General features: G+C 42.0%; 1 protein-coding gene across 3 annotated transcripts in view; it reads left to right on the top strand.

Annotated features, from left to right (window-relative positions):
• LOC147702393 (uncharacterized) overlaps window positions 1-25,118 on the top strand; it is a 130,757-nt gene extending 105,639 nt beyond the window's left edge. For 2 of the 3 annotated variants that reach the window (XM_086931006.1, XM_086931005.1), the window contains one exon: window positions 22,174-25,118. In XM_086931006.1, coding sequence (XP_086787132.1) covers window positions 22,174-22,441 — 268 coding nt within the window. In that variant the 3' untranslated portion in view covers window positions 22,442-25,118. The remainder of the gene's footprint in view (window positions 1-22,173) is intronic. The other variant, XR_015297521.1, reaches the window with a different exon arrangement.
• The last annotated feature ends 639 nt before the right edge of the window (window positions 25,119-25,757 follow it).

Genomic DNA, 25,757 nt, shown 5'->3' on the forward strand with positions numbered 1-25,757 from the left:
GTACGACCTTTTCGTGGGAGGGAATTTGTATTTGTTGCAATATCTGTTATGAGATTATGTATAGCCTCTGCATGGATTGACCCCACACCACCTACTTTTCACAAATGGCTGGCTAAGTTATTAACAACATACAATGTGGAGAAAGAGATTTATGCAAGGAAGGGAAAAAGGGGAAGGAAGCTAGGCAAGATAATATGGGATCCTATAACACGGTGGAAAGATGATTTAACAGTATAAAATTGAGGCCTGTCTGTAACTCGGCTAAATGAGGTTCATATATGAGATATAAATGGTTATGTTGGTTATAATGGGAGATATTTATTTGACTGTGCGGAAAGATTAGGAAAGGATAACTCTGTTTGATTACATTTAGGTTATATAATTTGGAATAACACTGTGGTTCAAGTTATCTTACTCCTTTGTTTTAACTGTATGCTGCTTTCTTTATCTCGCCTGTTGATGGTTTATTGGCTGTTCTTCCTTAATGTCCTGCATTTATTTTTTCTTTCTCTTTTTTTAATATTGTCGTGCCTTGTATATAATTGCAAAACATCTTAATAAAAATATTTAAAAAAAAAAAATACTTTTCCGTCATTCAACACAAAGGGCTACATTCGTGTTTCCCTATAGACAAACTGCCATCTGAATCCACTGACACATTTCCACAACATTAACACTGGTATTATTCAAATAAGCCTTCTCACATATATCAAACACACTAGTCAATGGGACCAACACGTCCAAAAGCCTATTGTGACATCCTTTGAGTCCTTTATCCAGTCCTTTCCTTGGATAATAGATAGACCTACTTTTTAAAAACATCAACATCTTTGAAGCTAACTCAGGAGTATAAACCACTTTAAACTTGAACGTATGTATGGACACTCTGATCTTAGACCTTTCCGTATCCATAGGCATTTCTCGCCTTATTCTGTACTCAATATACCTTGCCACATTTTTCACAGGGTCCATTGTGGTGATAGTGGATGCTGTATTAAAAGCCGATCACACATTTCTTCTCCTAAGGGATCTAAAAACTATCTTTTCTTAAATACGTCTTCCACCTATACAACCTTACATCTCTTAGGCTTAATATATTCCTCATCCATATCATACAAATCTGATGAACAACTTTGGTCCACATCTCCACAATTAGAACACCTGTCACAAGCCACCTATTTGTGACCCATTTTATTTGCCAATATTGCGGTATCCTTTATTTGCGTAGTACCATTTATATTTTTAGCTTTTTGCACCACATTGCGCTTTTTTGTGCTCTCTCTTGACATACCACACCAAAATTCCTTCCCTTGAATCCATCTCCTCACCTGACCAATAGCTATCATTCTCCATCACATCCTCTGATCTTCCTCCCTTATCTATAAGCTTCTCTTAATAAATCCCCAAAGGTCTTATTCACATAACTCCTCATTTTTTTGTCCATCTCCAGATACTCTACAGATTTAGTCATTCTGCCCAAAATTTTATTTCCAGCTTCTCAAAAATGTTTTAGTATCTCTAAGCATTGACACAAGTTTCTCCTCACCTGCCAGTTATTTCACATTCCAAATCCTTATTAATTCCTAAAGCATTGCCTTCCTTTTCTCCTTATTCTCTTATTACTACTTCCCAAAACTTCAAAATGGACATGGCATGCACATTAATTGCGTGTGTATGGCAACTCCAAACAGTCAAAAGATAACTTCTTCACGAGGCGCGCAGCATTCTGCTACGTCCCTGCCTCTCTATTGCCCACAATTGACTCACGCCGCGTTTGCCGTGAACACCGCTTCAAAGCAAAAGAACGGAGTCTCAAGCGATACGCGCACCAACCCCAGAGCTCTCTCAACTGTCACACGACTTATCTCTGTCTCACGCTGACCTTGTTAAAATGTAAGTCAATTGCTACTTTACCTCGAAAACAATTTAATTCAGTTGTATAAAATCACCATTCATACACACTTGATTCCTTAAACATACCCAAAAATGTAAATCTTAATAAAATAGTAATATATATCCACCAACAAGCAAATCCTTAATAATCAAGCAAAAACTTACACTCTGTAATTCACTCAAGATTCCCTGTCATACATACAGTAACTCAATGGAAGTACTTATCTGTGTGTATGAGCAGCAACAAGGAAGGAAGATGGCTGAATATTTATGCATGTTCAAGAATGTTCTGGAATGTATAGTGTTCTGATTCTAAGGCGGTGTTCTTTGTTGCTGTTGTGTATGAGTGCATAATATTGGCCTCTGTGCCTTGCCATGAAATAAGTAACTGGGCTATTCAAGAATTGATTTTTAGATCAGAAGGAAAAGTTAAAGGATTTTATTACAAAAATCTAGCAGTACAGAATGAATACCACGAAGGCTCGATCTCAAAGTTATTACAGAGTAGTCAAAACTCAAAAATTATTCTAAGTCTCAAGTAAGCAGCAAAACCAGAAAACGGTCAGGCATCGTACCCAATAGAACAGGAAAGTCAGCAACAAAAATCTGACTCATCCCCAATCACAAGGGGTATTACACACAGTTTTTACACAGCAAAAACTGCAGATTCAGCATAGCATTATTGCATGTATCAACCCTTTAGCAAATCATAAGGAACAACGTCAGCATCTTTATACTTTAGCACTATTCCAATCTAAGAAGGCCACCAACATCTTCCATGTCACTGTAATTGGAGATGTTCGAACAAAAGATGGAACATTTTATTAATATCAGGTCACATAAATGAATAGGACTCGTTTATCCAACGGAACTACAGCAGAAAGACTGTGAGTGTGTCAACATATCGGGAGCACTATGGGGCAGATTTGCAAGCCCCTTGCACCACTTTTGCGTCACTTTTAACATGGGAAAAGTGATCCAAAAGTTGCGCAAAGGGCTTGTAAATCTGCCCCTATAAGTTTAATGAATAAGTCTTATATTTATAAGAGTGAGAAAAACATAACATCAACTGTATTCGCTCAAACAGAGCCTTTGAGAAGAGAAGATCCACATGGGAACATGATGTGGGGAGGGCTAAACACAGAAGAGCATGACAGAAGCAGCATCCTTTTTATCCAAAATTGAGTTTTCACCTAAATGTGGCATATCTAATTCATTTTTTTGTTTGATCTGTTTTATGAGGTTTTTAAGATTGATTATGCATATTGCAAGCTTACATGTTACATACAAAAGCATCAGTTACATTCAAAAACATATTATCTCTGGCGATACACTTGTATGTTGGCAGATAACATATATGTGCCCATTTATGTCCATTCAGCATTAAGTCTTGCTACAAACAGAGCTCGCACATCATGATAGCATATAACGGTAACAGATCAATTTATATACATACAAGAGGTGCCCACCTGCATGTGCGCATGTTTGATATGGGCGCTGCTAGTGACTCTTTGCAACTATGCTGAATCACCTATATTATTGATCAAACAGCTATCAAACAGTGGTCGCGCCCCATGCGCGCCGAAGGTGCGCCAAAGGTAAGCCCGTCTACGCCCGTCCGCGCCTGGACCGCGCCCAGCGCCAGACCCCCTGGCCCCCGCAAATCGTACCCCTCCCGCATATCGTAGGCCGCCGCCACCCTCCTAGCCCTTAACCCCAGACGCACACCCCAATGCTACGAGGCTGTCCCAGGACGTACCCACAGTCCATTCGCCTGCCACTCCTGCAAGTACGCCTGCATCAAAACCCACACCAAATCCACTTCCTCCAATCACAGCTCCGACTCTAACGACCTGAAGTGCATCCTGCTGAACACCCGCTCGATCCACAGACACGCCACTGAACTCTGGGACCTACTCGACACTGCGTCACCGGACATCGCCTTCCTTACAGAAACCTGGATGAACGCATTATCAGCACCCGACATCGCCATAGCCATCCCGGACGCTTACAAGATCATCCGAAAAGACCGCACCAATCAAACAGGAGGAGGCATTGCCATCGTCCATAAGAACACCATCAAAATCACAACCAGCTCCGACGATATCCTTGCAACTGCCGAACCCCTCCACTTCCAGATCCACACCGACCCCAGGACCACAATTAGAGGCACCCTCATCTACAGACCTCCAGGAACCCGTAAACAATTCAGCGATGACATCACTGACTTCATAAGCTCACATGCCCTTGCCTCCGAGAACTACATTCTACTAGGAGACCTCAACTTCCACCTGGAAAACAAAAACTACAGCAACACCACCACCCTTCTGGACAACCTGGCCAATCTCGGACTCAAACAACTGGTTGACTCCCCCACCCATGTAGCCGGACATACGCTTGACCCTATCTTCACCTCCTGCAAACACATTTCCTTCGATCACACCACAGCTCTCCATTGGACGGACCACAGTTGTGTTCACTTCAGCTACCAAAAGACCACGACCCACAACCACCAACAACCTATTCCTCAAAGAAACTGGAACAAAATCACCACCGACCAACTCCTCACATCACTCAACCAAAACCCTCCCACCCTCTCATTGGATCCAAACCAAGCTGCCACCAAACTCAAGCAATGGATCACTCACAGCGCTGAAGAACTAGCACCCCTGAAAAACCACCAGATCAAATCAGGTAACAAAAAGGCTCCCTGGTTCAATGATGACCTTAAGAAATCCAAGAAGCTATGCCGCACCCTAGAGAAAACATGGAGAAAAATCCCAACCACCGAAAACATGACCACCTTCAAGGCAGCCACCCGCAAACACCACCAACTGATTCGATCCACCAAGAAATCAGCATTTAAGAATCGACTCGACAACAACACCCATAACAGCAAGGAACTTTTCAACATCGTCAAAGAATTCACCAACCCCACCGCAGCCTCAAATGACATTACTCCCTCCCAAGACCTCTGCGACTCGTTATCCTCCTTCTTCTACAACAAAATTGTCGACATTCACAACAGCTTCGAGAACATTCCCCACACACAATCCTCCCCACCCCCATCAGAACCGTCACCGCCATCCAACAACCTCAGCGCCTGGAACCCAATCACCACTGAAGACACCATCCGCCTAATGAACTCAATCCACTCTGGATCGCCAACCGACCCCTGCCCCCTCCACATCTTCAACAAAGCAGACTCCATCATTGCACCCCATCTCCGCGATGTCATCAACTGCTCATTCAACTCTGCTACCTTCCCAGAAAGCTGGAAACACGCCGAAGTCAGCGCCCTCCTGAAGAAACCCACAGCAGACCCCTCTGAACTTAAAAACTATCGCCCCATATCCCTCCTCCCATTCCCTGCCAAAGTCATTGAGAAAGCCGTCAACAGCCAGCTCGCCGCCTTTCCCTTTTACCAGCACTCACTAAAATCTGCGAGAAGGTGGCTTTTCGGCAACTAGAGAGGTTTGTTGAAACTTCCAATGCCCTCCATCCGGCCCAATCGGGCTTCAGGGCTGCTTACAGCACCGAGACAGCCCTCTTGGAGATGAGCGAGGCCATCCGGGACTGTTTAGACGGGGGCGGCAGAGCGGTCCTAATTCTTTTGGACCTCTCTGCCGCGTTCGACACCGTCCCTCATGAGCTCCTCCTTAGCCGGTTAGTGGATATAGGTATTGGAGGGGTGGTGTTAGACTGGCTGTCCTCCTTCCTGTCGGACAGGACCCAGCAGGTCTGGCTGCCTCCCTAAGCCTCTGAGCCTGAACCTCTGCTTACAGGTGTCCCACAGGGTTCTACTCTCAGCCCCCTTCTGTTCAATGCCTATATTACACCTTTGGTCTATCTAGCTGAACAGTTCGGGGCCAAGATCATTGGGTATGCAGACGATACCCAACTGCTGTTCACCTGGCCTGATGATAACCTGGATACCTCTACAGTTCATTTGTGTTTGTCCTCGGTATTCCGCTGGTTGACGAAGGCCCAGTTGAAATGCAACGAGGACAAATCTGAGGTTCTATTTTATGGCTCCTTTCCCTCCTCGTTTATGAGCACTCTTTGGCCCACTGACATCCCAGGCCCGAAAGAGATGGGGAGACCCGCCAAAAACCTGGGCATCTGGTTTGACGAGGACTTAAGATTTAAACATCACATTAAAAAACTGACTGGCACCTGTTTTGCGACCCTAAAAATGCTTCGCAAATTCTTTCCCTTGCTTCCTAGAGAAGCAAAGGAGTCTGTTGCGCGAGCGCTTATACTGTCCAGGCTGGACTATGCTAATGCATTGTTCAGTGGAATTCCTTCTTACCTGGTCAAGCGCCTGCAAATCATCCAGAACGCGACAGTCCGCCTTTTATTTAACATTCCTAGATGGAAGAGTGTTCGTGCGGAGTTGCGTACACTTCATTGGCTCCCGGTTGCACAGCGCATCCGGTTTAAGGCACTGGTTCTGGCGTTTCGTGCTATTCATGATCAAGGCCCCCAGTACCTGAGAAAAAGATTCATCAGCTACGTTCCCGCACGGACTCTGAGATCCTCCACCATGTTTCAACTGTCCCTTCCCCGTTTCAAGCGTGCCAGACTTGGTGGTCAGTCGATTGCGGTGGTTGTGGCTCGCGCCTGGAATGCTCTCCCTCTTCACCTGCGCTCCACACCCACTGTAGCCGCATTTAAAAAACTCCTGAAAACATATTTGTTTAACAGTGCTATCTAAGAGTTCATCTACTTCTGTGAGGGTCTGCTTTCTGCCTCTTTTATTTCCCCCGCGCCAGGATACTCCCCAGTAGCAGAGCGCGCTATAAAATGGTTTATAATAATAATAATAATAATAATAATAATAATAATAATAATAATCCAACAACTCCCTTGATCCCTCTCAGTCAGGATTTCGAGCCAAACACAGCACCGAAACCGCCCTCATTGCAGCGACAGACGACATCCGAACACTACTGGACAACGGAGAAACAGTGGCCCTCATTCTTCTCGACCTCTCCGCCGCTTTCGACACAGTCTGTCACAGCACCCTTATATAACGCCTCAGCAACATCGGCATACAAGGAAAAGCCTTGAACTGGATCATCTCGTTCCTCGCTGGGAGAACTCAAAGAGTCCGACTTCCACCATTCAAATCAGAGGCCACCGAAGTCATCTGCGGCGTACCACAAGGATCATCACTCAGTCCCACCCTCTTCAACGTTTACATGAGCCCACTCGCATCCATCGCGCGCCAACACAACCTTAACATCATCTCCTACGCTGACGACACCCAGTTAATCCTTTCCCTCACCAAAGACCCTAGCACCGCCAAAACGAACCTTCACGAAGGCATGAAAGAAGTAGCCGAATGGATGAAACACAGCCGCCTAAAACTTAACTCAGACAAAACGGAGGTGCTCATCCTAGGATCCTCCCCCTCTGCATGGGAGGACTCATGGTGGCCTTCGGCTCTGGGCACAGCACCCACACCCACAGACCACGCACGTAATCTTGGCTTCATCCTAGACTCCTCACTCTCGATGTCCAGACAAGTCAACGCAGTCTCATCCTCCTGCTTCAACGTACTTCGTATGCTCAAAAAAATCTTCCGTTGGATCCCCCCCGAGACAAGAAAGACTGTCACCCACGCACTAGTCACGAGTCGGCTGGACTACGGAAACACTCTATACGCCGGAATCACAGCCAAATTACAGAAAAAACTCCAACGCATCCAAAACGCATCAGCGTGACTCATTTTGGACATCCCTCGCCAAGATCACATTACCGGACACCTGAAAGACCTCCACTGGCTTCCCGTCAACAAGAGAATAACGTTCCGTCTCCTCACCCACGCACACAAGGCCCTCTACAAACTAGGACCCGAATGCCTCAACACTCGACTGTCCTTCTACACACCCACCCGCCAACTAAGATCCTCCAATCAAGCCCTCGCCGCAGTCCCGCGTATCTGAAGATCCACCATGGGAGGTAGATCCTTCTCCTACTTGGCGGCCAAGACCTGGAACTCACTCCCCACTCACCTCCACCTTACACAGAACCACATCTCCTTCAGAAAAGAACTCAAAACCTGGCTATTCGACAAAAATTGATCCCCCCTCCCCAAGCGCCTTGAGACCCTCTGGGTGAGTAGTGCGCTATATAAATCCATGAACTTGAACTTGAACTATATATAATCCCAAAACTCATAACAACAAATAGTGTGGGGAGGAACTGGGATGGGCCTAGGCGGGGGAAGGAGGTGTGTGGCCGCGACCACAGTGACCCTTTTGCAGGTTAAATTGGTTAGGGCTCTTTACATGGTCCTGCACTCAAGTCTATTGTGGTTAACATTTAATGCGCACTCCGGACCACTCCAGACCACACTGTATTTATTTATTTTGAAAGTTTTATATAGCGCGAACAAGATCTTTGCAGAAAACAGAGCGCTTTACACAGGCATAAATGAGTGGTAGGGTGGGTACACGAGGAAGCAGAGTTAGGAAGGTAAGGTAGGTCAATGCAGTAGTACAAATAAGAGGGAGCATGAACAATAGGTTAGGTCAATAATACAAGTAAAACACATGTGCAAGGGATCAAACAAATAATATAGCTCGACGGGGGTAAGGTAAGGTGAGGTAGGTCAATGCAATTGTACAAATAAGAGGGAGCATGAACAATCGGTTAGGACAATAATACAAGTAAAACACATGTGCAAAAGGATCAAACAAATAATATAGCTCGACTCAAAGTCTTAAAAGATCAAGAGTAGTAGTTCAAGTAAATTTAGCCATGAGGATAGCTTTAACTTCTTTCTTAAAAAGGAGAGTGGATGAGATGCGCCTTTTTTCAGGAGGGAGTGAGTTCCAGATCCTAGGTGCCATTCCTGAGAAGGATCGTTTGTAAGTTTTTTCCATCCGGAATCTTCGAGGCTTCAGCAGAAGATTGTTTGTACTTCTGGTGGTTCTGGACCCGCCGGAAATTGTCAACTTCTGAGTGAGGTAGCCGGGTGATTTCAGGTGTATAGCCTTGTGCGTCATGCAGGCAATTTTCAGATGTATTTTGGCTTCAAAAGGCAGCCAGTTCAGGGATTTAAAGTCAGGGGAGATATGTGAGTGTTTTTTAGATCCAGTGATGAGTCTCGCTGCCGCGTTTAGCGAAGCTCTTAGGGGTGCAGTTGTAGTTAGGGGGAGACCGCAGAGGGCGATGCTGCCGTAGTCTATGCGAGGGATGACTAGTGCTTGTACTGCGGTCTGGAAGTCCTTGGCTGGCAGGAAGGGTTTAAGTTTCCTCAAGGTATTTATTTGGAAGTTCGCTCCCTTAGTTGCCTTGCTGATATGCTGCTGCATGTTGAGATTAGCGTCAAGTGTTATGCCTAAGGATTTTGCTGAATCCACGATGGTCGGTTGGACATTGAGTGCAGTTAGGTGCTTAAGCCAGGTTTGTGTGGTAGAGATTTTCGCGGGAGGTGAGATCAGAAGTGAGGTGAGGAGGGAGGTGAGATCCCAAGAAATCACTTGTGTGATTCAAGTCAGTCGGCGGGAGGTGAGATCCCAAGGAATCACTTGTGTGATTCAAGTCAGTCGGCGCTGGGGTGTCTGTGGAATCTTCCACTGGCAAATATCCCTGTGACGCAGGCTTCCCACATATTTGGGAGTGCCCTGTCAGTGCTTGTGGACAAAAGGAGTATCACTCCTCTCCAATAGTTGTGTAGCTTAGGGCATGACCATAGCATATACAATAGTCCAGCATCTATCAGTTTAAAAAGTGGACAGCATGCATCTGCTCTGTTAAAATACTTGTTAATTTTGTCTGGGGATAGGTATGCTCTGTGGACTCTATAAAATTGATTCAGGTGAAATCTGGCATTTCTTGGAATCTGTCTGGGGCTCTCTAGCATCATGCTCCATTCTTTAGGTGTGTACTGGTGGGCCAAGTCTAACTCCCATCGTTCCGCAGGGGTCCCAAATCAGTTACAAAGTATTCACAAATCGATTCCGCAAACCATTTAATAAGGTGTGGCCCGTGCCAATCGCATGTATCTATTGCATCAACAAATGTGTTTGTTGTTCCTGTGAGATGTTGCCTCGGTGGTGCCCAGTGTGTTTATCCAAGAAGCATGGTTTAAGAAGAGTCCAGGAGGAACTCACTCTTCACCAGTCAAATCAGCAAATGACCATATAGCACCATCTGTATAAAGGTCTCCCAGCGTGCAGATCTCTGCCTCATGCCAAGATGTGAGCTCTGCCATTCTGACCGTGCCTCCATCCCTTAGCATACCCAGCAACGGGATGGCTGGTGCATAAGGCGTGATGTGTCTAGTGAGGTATAAAGCTTGACGGAAACACTTCTGAGCTACCTGTACCAATAAGGAGAGTGATTTGTGTGGCCCAGTGCATGGATGGAAATTATACAAAAGTCTATCTACCGTGCATGGGGGACCACAACCCGCTGTGTCGGCTAGGTGTAGTTCCGCCACCCAGCCTGCCACCCATTGTATCTGGGTTGCCAGATAATAGTGTTCCATGTTCGTTAGAGTTAGCCCTCCCTGTGACTGGGGCAAATATAGCTTTGCGAGGGCCACCTTGCATTGTGTGTTGCACCATATGAGATCTCTCAGTGTACATTCCGAGGAGCAAAAAAAAAAGGACGCTGGTAGGTAGAGTGGGAGGTCAGTAAAATAGAAAAACAGGCGAGGGAGCATCAGCATCTTTATGAGCGCCACCCTGCCTGCAACCGAGAGACTGAGTGTTTTCCAGAATTTTATTTGTGACTTCAGAGGCGTGACTGCTCTGGTTGGATTGCCATCTAAGATATCCCGATCTGTATGATATATCCTTATTCCCAAGTAGCAAAACATGACCAGCTGTCAAGTCACTGATGCGCCATCAACAACCAGAAGGGGGGCCGCTCTGTCAGCAGCAAAGGAGAATATGCATGATTTCCCCCAATTGATACCTAGCCCTGATAGTCTCGCAAACAGTTAAACTGTGTCTGGTATGATCGATGTTTCAGAAAAGGGGGTGGTGATGAACAGAGTGTCTGAATTAAGCAGACCACTCTTACCCAGTCCAAAGATCAGGGCTTGATCCATCACCGTTATTTATCTCACTGCACCATCCCAGCTCAGAACCTTGCTATATGCAAATCAGTCTGTCCCTGGCCCAGTGCATCATGGGAACAGGGCAGACTAAACTACCAAGCCAATTCTTCACCAGAAAGGAGACAAGCTACCGGGGACCGGTTTCTGGCATTTCAGCCGTCTTCGACCCGGCTTGCTTGAATCCTGATGGTGCAGTGAGAAAGGGACTCATATCTGAGTATACCCTGCCACACCTATAGTGGCCAAAAAGGATTCAGAAAAGGGGGTGGTGATGAACAGAGTGTCTGAATTAAGCAGACCACTCTTACCCAGTTCAAAGATCAGGGCTTGATCCATCACCGTTATTTATCTCACTGCACCATCCCAGCTCAGAACCTGGCTATATGCAAATCAGTCTGTCCCTGGCCCAGTGCATCATGGGAACAGGGCAGACTAAACTACCAAGCCAATTCTTCACCAGAAAGGAGACAAGCTACCGGGGACCGGTTTCTGGCATTTCAGCCGTCTTCGGCCCGGCTTGCTTGAATCCTGATGGTGCAGTGAGAAAGGGACTCATTTCTTAGTATACCCTGCCACACCTATAGTGGCCAAAAACGATTCAGAAAAGGGGGTGGTGATGAACAGAGTGTCTGAATTAAGCAGACCACTCTTACCCAGTCCAAAGATCAGGGCTTGATCCATCACCGTTATTTATCTCACTGCACCATCCCAGCTCAGCAAATCAGTCTGTCCCTGGCCCAGTGCATCATGGGAACAGGGCAGACTAAACTACCAAGCCAATTCTTCACCAGAAAGGAGACAAGCTACCGGGGACCAGTTTCTGGCATTTCAGCCGTCTTCGGCCCGGCTTGCTTGAATCCTGATGGTGCAGTGAGAAAGGGACTCATGTCTGAGTATACCCTGCCACACCTATAGTGGCCAAAAACGATTCAGAAAAGGGGGTGGTGATGAACAGAGTGTCTGAATTAAGCAGACCACTCTTACCCAGTCCAAAGATCAGGGCCTGGTCCATCACCGTTATTTATCTCACTGCACCATCCCAGCTCAGAACCTGGCTATATGCAAATCAGTCTGTCCCTGGCCCAGTGCATCATGGGAACAGGGCAGACTAAACTACCAAGCCAATTCTTCACCAGAAAGGAGACAAGCTACCGGGGACCGGTTTCTGGCATTTCAGCCGTCTTCGGCCCGGCTTGCTTGAATCCTGATGGTGCAGTGAGAAAGGGACTCATGTCTGAGTATACCCTGCCACACCTATAGTGGCCAAAAACGATTCAGAAAAGGGGGTGGTGATGAACAGAGTGTCTGAATTAAGCAGACCACTCTTACCCAGTCCAAAGATCAGGGCTTGATCCATCACCGTTATTTATCTCACTGCACCATCCCAGCTCAGAACCTGGCTATATGCAAATCAGTCTGTCCCTGGCTCAGAGCATCATTTGTGTATTGGATTCTACCTAAAAATCATTAATACTCATTTAAAAACGCTTTCAAAGTTTCCTTTCTCCGATTATTCTATACAATCACTAAAAACCTATTAATAACTTTATTAGTCGGAAATTTATTCAGTCAGTATCCCTTTCTACTTCTTTCTGGAATTCTCGTCTGTCATTTGCAGTAGGTTGTAGACACAGTCCTTGATGTTATCCATCTCATACTCCTCTGGCCTTTTCCTCTTTAAACTACTGCTTTTCTTTTCTTCTTTTTTTAACTGACACTAAGAACATTTTAGGAAAAGGAACAGGACAATTGCACAGACCATTATAAATTTTACAAGTGTTCGGATTAGTCGTAGCGTGTTCTTTTCCAGTCTATCTAACCTTTGGCCAAGTTTGCTAAAACATTTTCTTATTCCACTAAACCAGGAATCTATAATTTGCCATAAGACATGCTCTTTGAAAGATTGAATTTTATGCGACATGCTAGTAATATTAGTGATATAGGAATGAATAACTTTACTATTAACTGGTATCTATGGACAACACCTCTTGGCTTTTTTATACCTTGCAAATTCTGCAAGAAAATTAATAAATAAATAAATAAAAATGCTAATAATTCTGCATAACCATAGCCCTAATAGTCAGCATCTTTGCATTTACCTGCTTCAATGATCCTTCTGTATCTACTGAAAGCGTATGTACAAAAAGGAGATTTCTGATTTTTACATCATAAATTGCCATGCCTACAGAAGAAACTATAGCACGTAATAGATCTAAAACTACTTGTCCGAAACTGAGTTTCACTCTTCTCATACCAATTTCACTATCCATTTCACTTATATGATGAACTCTAGGGAACACTAAAAGCAAATAAAAAGATCCCAACCAGTTATGTGCCAAATTCAAATGAGCAGTTTTCCCACAAACATAATTTATTCCTCTCAGTATTGGCTCTCTAATTAACAAATATTTTTCACTTTCTTCATAAATTCTTTCACACTCACTTTATCATACTCAACCTCACCTCCTTTCAAAGGACTACGCCGTACTATGCATAATTTACTCTTTCTTTCATGCTCTGTCGTCAATTTATGATGCAAAATCAACAAATTAAATTCTTCCTCTTCTTTAATCTGCTCCATTATAACCTTTTCTTCTTCCCAAATTCTCACAGTCTTTACTCCCATCTCATTATATTCTCTAATAAAATGATGGTCTTTACTGTTGAAAGCGCATACATAACCCTGCTTAGTAATTTTACTTTCATGCTTATTTTGTACCATTACCCATAAGAATGTTTCATATTTAATAGCTATGTTTTCTTCTGTTCTAGGTAAATCTTCGAAAGACACAATGAAATCTGTTAGATAGGAAAAAGAAATACATCATTATTAACTATATCAACATGTATATTGCGTGATAGAGCAAATGAGATCGGAAGCTGTAAACATGCTGAGCCCTCACTAGCAGACGTAGGAAGGAAAGTGTATCCCTTGATCTTCATAATATTTATACATTCATTGATAATTTTAGTGTAGCTGTTACCATGAAACCTACTAACTAAATTCCCTGTATGTTCTAGTCTAATATGTTTCAATTAATTCCTAACAGTGGTTAATGTGACATTCACAGAAGCTTATCCCACCGGAGCCAATAAGCACAACAATAGTCCCACTAAGACGTATCATATTGTTATGATAATCACTAACCCTAAAATGTTACAGCATTTGCTATTCTGCATCTTCTAGTTGAGGCAAAATATGATTTTGATACTTCAAAAATCCAATGGTAACAACATTTTTCTTTAAACAATAATGTATTTCTTCTTTTTTCTGTAAAACAATCAAAACAAAAATTCTAAATAATCTTCTTTGTTTCTGTTCTCAAAAGTTAATTTCAGTTCTGTGTTTAATTCTTTTCTCGTTCTACAACTGTTTCTTAATCTAATTCTTTCTCAACAGTCTTGTTTCGCTATTTCAAAGTGGTTCTTCTTCTGACAATGATTCACTGGATTGGAATTGTTTTACTTTGGCTCTTCTTCTTCTGACACTGTAGGTAGAAATACCCATTTAGGTGAAGGACTTGGAACTCTTCTCTTTGTTGATCTTTTGGCAACAGGTGATTCATTTCCACGAGTATCAGAATCTAATGGTCTTTCTTTCAAACTTCTCTGGTTCACAAAACATCCTCTTACAAGTTATTTTCCTTGGAATAGCTTCTTCAACGTTACTTGTGTCACCAACAGTCTTTGTACGAGCTTCTTTAGTCTCTGAAGAGCTTGAACTTGCACTTGAACTTTGATCAGCTTTGTAAGTACAATTTACTGCAAACTGCTTTCTTCCTCTGGGGGTTTAAGTGACTTACATTTTCAACTGCAACTTCTTATTGTTGGGATCAGAGAATACTTTTTTCTTGCTGCCACTCATGCTTTTGTTTCTTACATGGCTACAGTTCTTCACTCTTATCCCAGCTTTGAAAGTGGGTATTAGGCTTTTCATGTTTTTCAATTCGAGAATAAGTAGACAATGACCAAGATGTACTTATAGCCATTGTATGGTGGCATCTCTAAAAAATCTGCTCGAAGTCGTGAAATGGGCTTTCTGATTTACCATTGTGGTTCATCACCGTTAAGGCCCTTTTCCCTTGATTTTTTCTCTGACACACCAAACACATACTTTATGTCCTCAGCTATATTTCTGAATCTTGTATTTTCCCACTATTTCCTAATTATACTCATCATGCTATCATTGCCTGCGTGGATTTTAGTTTTTGCTGTTATTTTCCTATTGGATACAGTATTACGTCTGGGAAGCTGTATTTGTTCTCGGAATTAACATAAAGGTCTTGATAATTTTTCTTGTAACCCAATCTCTCCCATTTCTTTTTCTCATCATCTGTGGCTTCCTCCTGCAAGTCTCTCAACTCACTCAAAGGAGCTGAATTAAACTCATAAAGAAACTATTTAAATTTTCAGAATTTTTGTTTGGTACTTATTGTTGACTTATCTTTTTAATTTTCCTGCACCACTGTATCATCTTGTAATGCACAGTACTTTGACTTCCGGTCTGCATAATTGTTGCCAGGTGAACTAGCTGCTTGCTAGCCTAATGGGTGACACATTTGACCACCACAATTTCCTTTGGCTGTTGCATTGCTTTCATTAAATTCAGTATGTAAGCACTATTTTTTATGGGAGCTCTCGAAGATGTCACAAAGCACCTCCATGACCATATCTGACTGCTCATGATCAACTCCAAAACCATACTTGCTGTCTGTGTAGAATATCGCTTTCGAATTTTGTGATAAGGAGCAAGCTCTTGTTAATGCTGCAAATTATGTCACCTGTGATGAGGTTAAATTCAGCCTAAAGGATGCTTACAGGGTCTCAGAAATGAAAGATTTTGCACAGGCAGCTCCCAATGTTCCACATTGGTATCTCAGACATTTCTAAAGGAGTTTCTTTGATTTCTGATCTTTGTTTGGTACATCACTTAGTAACTACAATTATGTTGTAGTTCATCATCAGACTTATTATTTCATTATCTTCCCTGTCTACACAGCTTCTGTCTGAAATAAGTAGTGTTGTTGGGGCCAGTAAATTGCACCTTTTTAAAAAAAATATTCTCTTTTGCAAGGATGACTTGCTCATTATGAGTCAGCATACCATTTGTAATTTGCTAGATGTTCATGCTCGTGTCACCAAACTGCATGAGGGGCATATATGATTAAAGTATGACCCATCACTATTCCTTCACTTTATTCAATGGCAACACAGACAGCTGCAACTGATTTCAAACATCCTGGAAGTCTTACAGCTATAGGATCTAATATGGCTGATAGATATGCAGCTGGGTGCATTAACCCTTATGATTCTGTGCCAGGATTAATAAAACACATCCACCTCTCATGACAAAACAGGAAAATAGTTAAATTATAGTCTGGCATTCCGAGTGCTGGTACACAACACAGATTCTCTCAATTCTTTAATTGCTTCAGAGCATTCTTTGTCAAATGGTACGGGATATTGTTTAGAATCTACTGACAAACAGTAGCGAAAAATGCTGAGAAACATCAGAATCTTTCTCTTGGTGGCTGGTGGGCTTATTTTAAAAATTGCAGAAACGTATTCTTGTGAGACTTTCCTCACACCCTGTTCAAAATGGTGTCCAAGATAGATTATTTCTCTTTTACTGTACTGCATTTGTTGTTGGGGAGACCGTGTGTCCACTGTCAGCTAGACGATTTAACAGGGCAATTGTATCAACCTTGCAGTCCTCTTTTATTTTTGAATGCAACTAAGAAATTATCTATATTGTGCACTAGGACTGAGTTAGAAAGTAGCCTCAAATTTTCAAATTCTTCATCAGTATTTGACTAAAGATTGAAGGGCTTTCCTTATACCCATGTGGAAGCTTACACCACATAAGAACTTTATTCTATAATTAAAATGCAAAGATAATTGACTCTCTTCAAGCAAAGGGTTAAAGAAAAATGTTTGGCATAAGTCGATGACTGTATATCATTCTGCATCTGATGGAATTTGAAACAAAATCCAACTGCTGGATTCGGTGCCGCAGGACAACATGTGATGACAATGCTGTTTATCTTTTGCAAATCCCAAACAATTCTCCATTTTCCACTAAGTTTCTTTATCCCCATCACAGGAGGGTTTCAAGGAGTAGCAAGTACCTCCGGGAGGATTTCCTGCTCAATCATTTTTTCAGTCACCTGCTTTATTCCTACCTTTGCTTCTTTTGAAAGTCTACACTGTTTAGTTCTTGGGAAAATTGCATCTTGTCTCACGTTTATTTTAACAAGCATGGCACTCTTTATTAATCCAATCTCTTTTCTAGAGAAATTCCATCCCTCACCTGTGACAGTATGTCTTAAATTCTGAGGCAGGTCTTCCCTTGTTAAAGCCAGGAATAATTGAACCCTAGATTCTTGTGATTTTAGTTTAAACACTGAATCTTTATCTTGGGTTTCAATCATGACACCATAAAGTGTGCAATACATCACAAAATTAATTTTGCACAAGTCTCTGCCCATTAGATACGCAGGACTTGAATCACACAAAATGAACACGGTTTATTTTCCATTTGACCAATTTTAACTGAGACATCTGCTTTAATCTGATTAACAATTTGATTATAACTAATCCCTAAAACGTGGACTTCTCTTCCCAAGAGGGGTAGGTTTGGGACTTCCACAGAACAACTGTGGAACGGGTAGCCCCTGTATCATTCAAGAATGAAACAGGATGGCATTGGCTTCTTCATCAACATATTGGCCACTTTGGGCTACCTCTAAACTATCCTCCTCTCCCCTCAGACATCATTATTGTGAATGTGTATCTCATGAATCATCATTCAGATTCAATAGATTCTTGTTGGTACCCTGCACTATATGGTATACTATTTCTAATATTTTACTGCATCACTCGTGCTAAAGGCATCAACATTAGAAAGGATTTCTGTTTCTTACACCCTGTTTAAGATTTGGGACAGTTGGGGCCATCATATTTATCTGCATTTGAAAAACATCACCCTGAATTCTTTTTGCGTTCTGGTGACACTCACATTTTCAGTGCCCGATTTCCCCACAGATGTAACAAGTAGCATTTCTTTTCATCATTTCAACATTTACATTTATCATTCCTCTTCCAACAAATTGTATTCACATCACACCATTTCCCATTGCTGCACCCTGAATTTGGTTCATTCCATTTATTCCAGACTAAACAAAATTATATTTGAACCCATTTGGTTCCAGGATTCTCTCTCAAATTTGTTTGTCTGAGCAGTCATCAACTTTTCTTTGATCTTTTTTCTGCATTGCATCAAAGTAACCACTACTATACTCTGCAAGCTTCTGAATCTCATCTATACTTGTCTGCCAGCACAAATTACTCTGCTGTATATAATTACTAAGCTCTGGTCGCACACCTATAACAAAACCAGAAACGAAACCACTGACACCATCTTTTCTAGATCTTCAATTTAGATGTGTTTCTTGAAAATCTGCTTGAGCTTTTCATAAAAGACATATATTGACTCTTTCGGTTCCAGTGAGCTTCTCAAAAATTGTACCCAATTAATATCCTTTTCAGGCCCTGTATTCTTCAATTGCTTAATTACCTGTTGATATTTATTAGCTACTTTCTCAGAAAGGGTATTATTAGGCACAACCCTAGCTATTTCGTCAGTTGGCCAGGCACCCACTGCCTTACATTCTCCCCATAAATCAATAGGGACTACAATCTCAAATAATGAATTCAAATCAGTCCACAGCACTTAAATATGTTTATCAACCTGTGAACCTCTTAGTACCACCTCTCCAGTTCCTCTCGCAACCAGATAAGGGTCGGACAGCATCCCAACTAGAACAGGAAAGTCTGCAGGAAAAATCTGGCTCACTCCCTGAATCAGGAGTTCTTATACACAATTCTTGCATGAAAAATTATCGAATACTCCAGATTCATTTTAGCATGATCGCATGTATCACTATTTAGCAAATTAGAAGTAATAACATCAACATCTTTATACTTTAGCACTATCCATTCGAAAAAAGCACCCAACTTCTTCCGTGCCACTACCATCCAGAAATGTTTGAACAAAATCTGAAACATTTTAATAATACCGGTTTACACAAATGAATATGGCTTGTTTATCCCACAAAACTACAGTGGAAAGACCTTAGTGAGACAACATATCTAAAACATTAAACGTTTAATTAATAAGCTGTGTATTCATAACAGTAAGAAAAACATTACTTCAGCAGTCTCCGCTCTTGCAGAGCATGTGAGAAAAGAAGATGAACAGGGAAAGCTGATGGGAGGGGGGTTGAACACAGGAGTGAAAAGGCAGAAGCAGCATCCATTTTATCCAAAGTGGAGTTTCCATCTAAATGTGACATAACTAATTCATGTTAATAAACACACTTCTAAATCTCATATTAAACTTTCTTCAAGTGTAGTCATACAAATTCCTCATTTGCATATTGGATCTGACATTAAATTAATTAAGACTCATTATTATTTGTTGCACAAAAATGTAGACTTTAAAAACGCTTTCACAGCTGTACAGCTTGCCACTGGACTACACAAATTTGATCATGTCTTTGAAGCACAGCGCATGTTTCTTTGGTTGCCAGTTTAACAAAGAATCCATTTCAAAGCACTTTGCCTGATGCATAGAGCCTTCTACAATACCTGCTCAAAGCACATCTCATCTCTGATGATACACGTGCCATGGTAGATCCTTCTGATCAAGCTCTGTTACTTTTGCTCGTGCCTTAGATCCTTTAGTTCTAGCTCCCTCTTTCTGGAACAATCTGAATTTGAAGTTGTAACCCTATCCCATACTGCGTCCTGTAAACAACTGAAGACCCATTTGCTTTGTTAGTCCTGTTTTCCCCTAGCGCTGTTGTGCCTTCGGTTATAATTTCAGTCTACAAATAAATAGAATTAATATAAAATTAATTATCTTCACCAGAGGAGCCTTGGTGCCTTGCGGGTAGTTACCTTTATCCATCTAGTTAGCTGGTAGGGAAGGAGGAGGCATTAAGATGGCGTGGGAGAGCAAAGAACATCCGGAGAGGGAAATAGTGGAGCATGTGATAGAAATTTGAAGCAGGGATGTTGATAAAAGGAACTGGAGCCTGATGGATAGATTGAACTCATGAGGCACTGTTAGGATGGATAATGGGACATGACATGCATAGCCTTGGAAAACAGAGGCAACTGATAACCACCTCCAGTGCCTACAGAGACTCTCTTAATACTTCCTCACCCAGCCCACACCAATCAATTCATGTATCTGTGGGCTAAAAGCTGAGGAGGGACTTAAAGTGTATGATCCCTTTTGTTTGACGAGGTGTTGGGACTTCTGTGATGATGCAGGTGTCAGGGGTTCTCCACAGAGAACTTAAGCTCAGACCTAGCAGTTCCCTAGCACAGGATAGCATCAAAAAAGCTTCAGCGGCCCAAGATGTCACCCTTTTCTGCCTAGTTTGCCCCCCCTCCCCCATGAGGACCATGTACTTTTGGCCCAAAAGCACCTCTGCCTGATTACTTATTGAGCTTGAGCTTGTGATATGTGGAAGAAACAGCACAGAATATTTGCTGTCATTCCACGATTTCTGATGGAACAGCATGGAGGCAGATTTGACCTCTTCATAATGGCTAAAATGTGGGTGTCACGGAAGTGGGAGACCCTTGCTTAAGAGACACAATGTCGATGCACCACTGACCAGCCCTCTTCAAACCCCCCTCACCCACACACAAACATCACTCTCTTTCATGCTCACCCTTTCTCTTTCTTTTGCTCTCTTTCTCTGCGAGGCGTTTCCTTGGTGAATCATGAAATTAAAGGAAGAAGACAAATAATCAACATGTATGCCTAAGAAAATTAATTTCCTTGTTTTCAAAAACTTGTTTGTCAACAGTTGGATAAACAGTTACCAGATCTGAGGCCTCATTGAAATAATAATTGTATATAGCAAAGGGTTATCTATTTACCAACAGAATATGATTATGGATGGTGCAAACTTTGGGAAGTGAGTCGAACTTATAAGGAGCAATGCAATGAGGTGCCAATTCCTGTGTGACTGGATCTGTTTGATACATTATGGAACCAACAGTGGGATCCGTAACATCCATCTGTGCAAAAGAAAGCGATTTAAAATACAGGTGTAAGAATAGTAATTGTCCCTTTAAGAGTTGTGGCGGTTTGTTCTTGCGCCACTAATCGCTTGAACGTAATTCCTTTCCCTATGACCGAGATCAGGGTTCAGAAGGATAGCAAATACATCCTCTACAGACTGTCTGTTCAATTCACTTTACCGTGGTGGGTATTGGTCATTTTAAAACTGACAGGACCATAGAGCTGACCACCCCCTTCTGCTTAAACAGCGATCCCCATGGAAAGCAACACAGGTTATCAAAAGAACAATCCCTCTACTGTTTAAAAGTAATGTCAAGATAAAGACTTCTTTCATGTGGAATGATATTCTTTCTGTGTATCTGATAACTCCAAAATGTCACCCACATGAACTACCCGAGGAAGCCAACCTACAATGACAGATATAAAGTTTATGTTATTTACAACACTTCTCTGTCAAATGATGACCAGAATGAAAAGCAGTGTACACAAATTGTCCACACAGAGTTAACTTGTTAATTACAATTGCTCTCCTTATCCTACATTTGCAAAGGCATTTAATTATCACGAGTCTTGAACACAACTGTGATCCATAAATGATGCCTGAGGACCGAGCTGAAGGAAGGAGGGAATGTTTCTTGACCATTATGACATTTGATTCCTTGTAATCAATGCAAGTTTTAAGCTCCCCAGGGAACATTGAATTAAAAAGATATGAGCTTCTGATGGTGAATTACAATGCCAAACGGTGCATGTTTGTGTCCTAAACATATCCCTGTGCTTATTAACTGTCTTATTTCAAGCGCCATCTCTTGGTAATAGTAGCGTGCCATGCTTCATATTTATTACCACATTCAGGTTTGCATCATTGCACAGAAGGTTAAGATTGTTTCTCTCACTCACTCCTAAATAACTTAACAACATATAAAAATTCATTGTACCTAGCATGTCAGTTCTAAAATTATGTCAGTGAGTTTTATTGCAGTAAACCCATCAGTAGCAAATGCAGTTGTTAAGCTAAACATAATCAGATGAATGGTTTTCCTACATGACTGGGGTACAAGTATTAGATTCTAAGTTTTTTTCATTTGGCTCATTTCAGAATCAAGTCTCTGTCTGAAGCCCTGGATGACCTATATAGAGAGTTCAACCATCTAAAGGAGCGGCTGGGAGAGCTGACAACAAAGTTCGATGGTGTAGAGGCTTTTGTGGATTCGATGAAGGCCGGGCGACATCAACGACCATCTGGAACAGCAGTTCAGCCCCACGTTGAAAGAGAATCGTCGCAGCCTGTGTCCCCCACAAAGAGGAGGGTCCTTGTCCGCAAGAGCAAAAAAAATACTGAAAGTCAGGCTGCAGAATCACCATAGGGCCCACTCCACCATTTCCCATTTCAAGGCAGAGCTTGGCACCAAGGTGGAATATTTGTATATATCTATAGACGCAAGGGCTGGGTCTCTATTCTTCCCTCTGCACTGTTGCTGTGGAAGGATACAAATGCCACACAGAAGGCTGAGGGACTGTGCAAAGGGCAGATGGATCATTTTGGCCCTACAATCTATCCACATGAGGTATATATTCAGATGCATAACCTAGAAATCAGTAGCACATATCAAATACATGTACCAACAACCAGTCTCTCACATTTATTTATACTGTTGAGTGATCAAATGGGGCAAGAATAATTTAATTTATAAGCGTTGTGCCCCTTCACCATATGCCCCCAAAATACACACATTAGGCGATGATTATACAGCTATTACATTAACGTCATAATTTAAGAACTGCATGCACAAGATAGTGTATGGTCAGCTATGCAGAACAGTACTCACTGGATTATGTGGATTCCTTAATTAAAAACACCTGACCCGGTGCTGTGTGTCTCACTGTAGGTAGGTTGAATGAAAACGATTCTGTTTCCGGCACATCAGGAAGGGAAGTACAGTCACTGCTCGATTTTTTGGACTTTCTCATACCAAGAACTTAAGCAGTGACGTGCTTAAAGGCCCATTCCGTGATGGAGACATTCCATCGTCCTACTATAGGTGTGGTACCACAGAAAGTGAAAAAAAGCATTTTTCTAGTTACCCTATAAAGCATTTCTCTGTTTGCATAGGTTTACCCAAGGTGGCATCTAGAGTTGCAAATACTGGACATGCTTTAAAGTTTGCTGAAAACTGAAAGTCTTCTGGATAAATGTCTAAATCCAGACGAGAATCAACTGATGGACAGTGTCGTTGTAAAGAATTGTGGGGCCCCTGGTAAGGCATATTTTGGGGGGGCCTGGTAAGGCATATTTTGGGGGTCCATGTCCACAACAAGTTTACATTTTATTATCTATTTTCTGATAAGCCCACATGATGCCAAACAAACTTTCAAAAACACAGTTCACACAAACGCAGTTGCAATGTGACTTTAAAAGGCCCCCACAATTTCTTAAGGTGGCACTGGGCAAAGAGAAACAGGCTCAGCGGTACAGACAGGCAGTGAGGAGAGAGAGTGAGATACAGAAATAGATAGAGAGAATGTTATTTTTCCCCTGGGACGCTTTCGAAGGTGGAGCCCTATGGGAATTGCTCACTTTTCCCATTCTTTAAAACTTCTCTGCTGGCGGAATTTTCTTTAACGTGGGAATCAACTGGGTAATTCCACTGGTGGATCTAACTCTGGCTATAGCACTGTCTTCAGAATTCAAATGATTGTTAACTACCTACAAACTCTAATTTAGCTCCAAAGTTTGCTGGCAGTAACATGCACAAAACAAAAACACATGAAGTGAAGTTGGCTAGTATAAAATACAGGCTGGTAACACCAAGAAAAATAACTTGGAAAATACAGGCTGATGAGAGATCAGCGTTATCAACGACATATTACAAGCTGATTACTAAAGCAAGTCAAAAGGGAAGATTTTGTCAACTTCAAGGATAAAATACTGAATGATGACAATGGTGAGGGCAAAATGTAAGATAAGGATACTAAAAAGTGCAAAATATGTTCTGCTAATTGCAATAGCCTAATAGGGCTGCTAGAGTTAGTTTGTTTGCAAGACACACTGATGAAACCTAAACTGGCAAAACTGATGAAATCAGCAAGTGAAAAATACAGGCACGTCACTTTGTGCAAAGAACATTTCTGATGACACGAGGAAGTGCAAAATGTAGTCTGATGGCATCACCAACCACAAAATGCATGACATTGGTTGCACAAAATTTGCAAATACACATAGATGACAACAAGTGTAGATTATAGGCTAGTGACAAATATAAGAAAATCATAGGCCACTGACATTCTCAATTACAAAATGCATGCTGTTGACATCTGTAAGGTTAAAGTACAGGCTAATGAGAGCAGCAAGTACACAATAAAGGCTTACAACATCAACACCAGCCAGATACAGGCTAACATGAAACTAACTCTTCTCCAGCGCAACGGCATTTAAAAGAGGCATACTTTGATATGGAGAAATCACCCAATTTACCACAAGCTGCTATGTCTTCACGTCTCTCATTCCTTGATCCAAATCTACCATGTTAGAAATAAGTTTTGTGTAACCTATAATCAGCACAACTCACACCCATACTTACATTTGTGATTTGTACACAAAACAGTGTAAACTACAAACGGAGAATTTTTATGTCTGCCAGTTTTTCTCTATGATTAATGATTTGTTAAAGTTTCAAGGGCTTTCTTTTATAATGACTTGAGACTTCTGCTCTTTTTATAGAACATGCTCGTATTAGACCTATGAAAATTCACTAGTCTAATTTGTTGCCTATTTTTGTACTTACCAATAACGTTATATTACCATCTTTTATCTAAAACAATTCTCCTTTGTAGGTGCTGATTTTTCACCTGGCATAAATTCAATAGCAAGTGATTATATTACCCCAGAATGTTGTACAAAGATTTGGTACAGTAAATGCAAATGGGGATTCCTGGGTTTGGAATGCAATGAAAGTCAAGGCAACATTGGTGTTGTAATCTATGCTTGGGCCTCTTGGTATTTTCACCTTTAATTTTATATTAAATTTGTTGCACTATATTCTACCCATTATCCTGTATTTTGCCCTGGTTATGTTTCACATGGTTTACGAGAAGTCTTTCTTGTATATTAATGGAAGGGGATGTGTTGTAGTGCATTCTTAGGCCTGTTGGGGACATCAACCTAGTGGGTGTCCTGAGAGTTCTCATTCCATCTTTCACGAGCATAAAGTCGCTGAAACCCTCACCATTATCACCCCCTCCAAAACACTCTTGAATACCATACTTGGCCACTCTGCTCAAGTTCCACCGTTTACCATTGCATAACACCACATGCCATCTGTAAACCTTCTTCACCTGAAAAGGACCACAGAAACTACTAAACCCTTTTTTTCCTCTACCAGACTTGATTTTGACCCAATCACCAGAAACAATCCTCGAGATCACAATGCAATCCGGGTGAAGACCGCTAGGCCCTGCATCTTTTCCTTTAATCACAACACGCATCCACGAAGGACAGAGTTATGAAACGGGTTTCCTACCTCTCATCATGTAAACAGGAACCTCATCAGTAGCAGACTTTTCTGTTGTATGATAAGCCCAAGCAAGAGCAGAAATACTATTCTCCACATCCATGATCCTACAGGTGATTCAAGAGTCAGGCACTGCCTTCAAGTGTAAGATTTGGGGAGTTCGAGTGGAGAT

This window comes from Lissotriton vulgaris, chromosome 7, assembly GCF_964263255.1.
Source record: "Lissotriton vulgaris chromosome 7, aLisVul1.2, whole genome shotgun sequence".
Classification (NCBI taxonomy): Eukaryota; Metazoa; Chordata; class Amphibia; order Caudata; family Salamandridae; genus Lissotriton; species Lissotriton vulgaris.